Genomic DNA, 4,735 nt, shown 5'->3' on the forward strand with positions numbered 1-4,735 from the left:
ATCACGGCTTGGAAACGTAATCACGACCAGATAACAAGTTATCACTATGTATCTAAAGTTTAGATATTCATGTCATTTTCAAGTTATCATATCAATTCTATATCAATCCAACAAATTTGCATATCAATTTCGTGTTAGTCCAAAAATAACATATTACTTACCAAACTAAATTTAAACACTAAAATTACGTGATGATCTCGGTGTTATATATATATATATATATATATATAACATGAACAGTAGTGGTGGAACTGTGCAAGAGTGAGAACCTAAGGGTGGAGGGGAAAATTGCCGAAAGGTCAAAGAAAGTGGCGTAGTGGTAGTGGAGATATACAGGCCTTTTATTTAATTTCTTGTAATTAATTTTTAATCCACTTGTTAATTAAAATCCTCTATAAAAAGGGGGTTCCAATTTCTATTTCAATCACACACACTTTGGGATTTCCAAAACGCAATTCTCAAAATGAGTTTTGCATTCAATTTTCTGCTTTGATCTAAATATGTTATAATTGCATTTCTATTTCTATTACAATTTTTATTATTTTGTTTAATCCTATAAAAACACCACTAATCGACACTCTACCTCTACTATATATACATAGCTACCCCTATCTTCACCAAACAAAAGGGAGAAAATGGGTTACAGTGGCGGAGTCAGAACAAAATTCTCGGGAGTGTTTTTGGTAGTATTACTTTTGCAGATTCATTCGGGTAATTACATTTTTCTTTTATATATATATCAATTATGTGAGGGATAGTAACTGACACATCCACAATTCATTGACAGGGGTGGTGCTTATAGTGATTTATGAGTGTTAAATTGATATTGTTTTAGACTCTTTTTTTTATAAAAAATTAAAGCTTCGTACATAGTTTTTATAAAATTTTCAGTATTTTTCCACGACCAGTGGGTGCTCAAACTCCCTAGCTTTTTCTGGATCCGTCCCTGGATAGAGAAGAGCTTGATCAAAATTCTAGAGATGTCAAAATGTGATAATAAAAAAGTGAGTAGTCATTGCTTGTGATGTTGTAGTAACTTTTTTCCTTAGATGGAACGAGTGGAGAGGTAGTGTGTGCACGAAGACCGCTGCATCCCAACCACTGGACACTACCTTAAGAGGGTTGTTCCAGGCGGTTTTCTCATTGGAATAAAAGAGTTGAGAGTGTGGTAATTGCACATCTAAATTTAGGAAATATGGATATGCTGATATGCCAACTTTCAGTAGTGCTCACCTGGATACTGAATGATCAAATGAATTTAGTTATTCACTGTTAGATCTATAGATCAGTTCAGGTGAGCACTACTGTAACTATATAGGCTGAGCTTATTTGTTTTTGTTTTTTTGTCGTCTTGTACTAATAAGATGAAAAAAGACCAAGCCAATGTGGGCTGGGCTTTTCTTTTCGCCCTTAGTTTGTGATTTTCGACTCCACTCTTAGTGTTTTAAATACCCATAGAAAAATACTGAAAAACTCTATGGAAACGGTTTACGTAGCTTTGTTTTTTTTACAAAAGCATAAAAATATGAATTGAGCACTCATGCATCACTAAAAAACCATACCGAACACCTTCTATTAGTGAATTTTAAATCCGTCATGAAACCCGAGGATGTTGCAAGTTTTGTTCTAAATCTGCAACTGGTATTACTCTTTATGTATAATTTAGAAATTATATACAATATTAAAGTTGAATTTAATTGTTTTAGGAGAAAGTCAACTCCAATCAAATTACTATGGAGAAAGCTGTCCAAGAGCTGAAGATATCATTAAGGAACAAGTAATCAGCCTATACAATAAACATGGAAATACTGCTGTTTCCTGGGTTAGAAATCTCTTCCATGATTGCGTTAAGGTACGTATTTTTCGATCACCCGTTTTGGTTGTCGAATCTGTACTGGGAACGGTCCTCTTTATAATTTGAATAGTATAGAAATTATATAGACCATTGATTTTATAAATAGTATGGATTCTGAATCCTAATTAAAAGTTCAATTAATATGTGCAATTATAATTGATCGGTTATTTATATAACGAATTATAATAAATTTTTTGGACGCAGTCTTGTGATGCATCACTGTTGCTAGATTCGGTTGAAGGATTGAAATCAGAAAAAGAATCAGGATTAAGTTTTGGAATGAGGAATTTTAAGTATGTAAACACAATTAAAGAAGCACTTGAGAAAGAATGCCCTTCTACTGTCTCTTGTGCCGACGTTGTCGCCCTTTCTGCTAGAGATGGCATTGTCATGGTACGTTTTGAATTTGGTTATTTCCATTTCATTTTTCATCATGTTATCACTTATTTTGATAAATTAAACGTAACACCGACTAGGTTCTATATTGTCCGGATTCTTATCACATGCTGAAAAAATATTAAAAAAAATACTAAAATTCTGTCAAACCTATTCTGAAATTCCCAAAAATGCAAAATTTTCGCTTTCTGAATTAACTAATATGCAAGATGCACAACATGTGAATATAATATTTGGGTTTTTTTTTTAATAATGTCTAAAATTGACACAATTTAAACTATTAAGCCCTCAATTATACCATTCAGGGCCGACCCTGGGGTTAGATCGGGAGTGCGCGGGCTTAGGGCCCAGGGCTGCAGAGGACTCAAAATTTCTTTTTTATGTCTATAGATATATGGAGTAATTTTTTTATATACATATATTAATACTATTTAGGCTATAAACGGTCCAATTGATTTTTTGAATATAAGTAGTTAATTTTAAAAAATCATGAAACATTTTTTTGATTTTGGCTAAATAGAAATATATTTGGCGAACGTAATAATACGTACCATATAATTATTAATGAAATACTTTTTTTTATTATTTATTAGAATATATTTTAAATTTTTACATATATTTTTTTATTATTAAGGAGCCCTTATCTCTTATTTCGTCAATGGCTCATAAATTGTCAGGACCGGCCCTGATACCATTCATGATTCAGAAGTAAAATTGCTCATAGTTGACACTGATATGGTTATTCTATATCTTATCTCTTTATAGTGGTGAATACATGAATGCTCCGCTGGGGGAGGGGCAATTTTATACCTGCATTGCATTATAAAATCTAATTACACCTTTTATGAGCCATTTTTTTTTCAATATCAATTTTCAACTTTTTGAACCAATTTTTTTCTCTCGATAGATAGATTTGGAGTGACCATCTTAAATCCCAACCCTCAATTTGTAGAGACGGGGCCAAAACCAATCCTAATAGGGGTGTTTCCGAAAGTCGAGGATCGAGGTCCCTGTCTCCGCCCCTATCTCTTTAAGTTTTCCCCCTCATTAAACGAGTTTATTAGATGTACTTTACAAAAAAAAATATAATACTCATTGTGTATGGTATCTCATCTCTTATATATATTATAACTGTTAATTTTTGACACCATAGTACAATTTATAAAATTAGTTAACCTGGCACGACTCGTTTGGTACGATTATCTTCTTCTTGCATATCATTTATAATTATGTGAAATATATAAATTATATAATATGATTATGATACGACGTTTCGAAACTTGTAATATATAGTTAGGAGGACCAAGAGTTGAAATGAAAACAGGGAGGAGGGATGGCAAAGAAAGCTACGAATCACTACTTGCTGGTGCCCTACCTAACCACAATGACAACATCTCATTAGTCCTTGATCGCTTTCAATCCATGGGCCTTGATGCCGAAGCAGCCGTTGCTCTATTAGGTATATATTAATTGAACCAAAAAGACACTTAAAATATGCGACTATATATATTAATGAATCGATGACTTACTTTGTCAAATTAAAACCATCAAATTAGTTTTGCGTATTTCTAAAATGTGGTATTGTAACTTTTCTTATTATTTGAATGCAGGGGCACATTCAGTAGGAAGAGTTCATTGCATAAATTTGGTAGGAAGATTATACCCAACAGTTGATCCAACAATAGACCCCGAGTATGCCGAATACCTTAAAGGGAGATGCCCGACTCCAAACCCGGATCCGAATGAAGTTTTATATGCAAGAAATGATAGAGAAACACCCATGATTCTCGACAATATGTATTATAAGAACCTATTGAGCCACAAAGGTTTGCTTATTGTGGATCAAGGATTGGCTTCCGATCCAATCACCTCTCCGATCGTCGAAAAGATGGCTGCCGATAGCGACTACTTCCGGGAGCAATTTGCCAGGGCCGTGGTCCTATTGTCCGAGACCAATCCTCTTACTGGTGATCAAGGAGAGGTGAGGAAAGATTGCCGCTACGTGAATTAATTCACATATATGTCAACATGTAGTGTTAACGCGTTAAATTTTCATTGGTCGAGTCCATTTCAATCCGAATATATTTTCAAAGTTTCATACACTTCGCCAATAGATATATGTATGGAAGCATGTTAATATATTAACATGTAATTATGGGCTTTGCCTATTAATGTATTTGTGGAAGCCCTTTTAATAAACTTTTCATTTAAGGTGATTTTTTTTTGGGTAAAATACATGAATATCATAATTACGTAAAAAATTACAACTAAGTCATATCACCAAACTTAATTCTTAATATGTCATTATTCTCTATATATTATGATTTTACACTATAATTTAAAAATTATATACTCCAATTCACAAATCATAAATCCTATAAAATATATTTTAGATTTCTAATTTATAAATTCTAATCCTTAAAATATATTAAAAGTATTGATTTTACTAGTTTGACATAATCCAAAATTATAACTTGACATAGT

The 4,735-nt window shown here is 32.7% G+C and overlaps 1 protein-coding gene across 1 annotated transcript; it reads left to right on the forward strand.

Annotated features, from left to right (window-relative positions):
* The first annotated feature begins 443 nt into the window (after positions 1-443).
* Positions 444-4,467, forward strand: LOC136208290 (peroxidase 21). Its single transcript, XM_065999102.1, has 5 exons — positions 444-711; positions 1,707-1,852; positions 2,060-2,248; positions 3,545-3,710; positions 3,862-4,467. Exons 1-5 carry the CDS (start codon positions 636-638, stop codon positions 4,260-4,262), a joined length of 978 nt encoding a protein of 325 aa, XP_065855174.1. The 5' UTR covers positions 444-635; the 3' UTR covers positions 4,263-4,467.
* The last annotated feature ends 268 nt before the right edge of the window (positions 4,468-4,735 follow it).

This window comes from Euphorbia lathyris, chromosome 10, assembly GCF_963576675.1.
Source record: "Euphorbia lathyris chromosome 10, ddEupLath1.1, whole genome shotgun sequence".
NCBI lineage: Eukaryota > Viridiplantae > Streptophyta > Magnoliopsida > Malpighiales > Euphorbiaceae > Euphorbia > Euphorbia lathyris.

Bases quoted from the DNA above. Each gene is read 5' to 3' on its own strand.
- LOC136208290 (XM_065999102.1), top strand. From the start codon at position 636: ATGGGTTACAGTGGCGGAGTCAGAACAAAATTCTCGGGAGTGTTTTTG. The intron at 712-1,706 runs GTAATTACATTT...TAATTGTTTTAG, and splicing joins ACTTTTGCAGATTCATTCGG to GAGAAAGTCAACTCCAATCA. The intron at 1,853-2,059 runs GTACGTATTTTT...TTTTGGACGCAG, and splicing joins TCTTCCATGATTGCGTTAAG to TCTTGTGATGCATCACTGTT.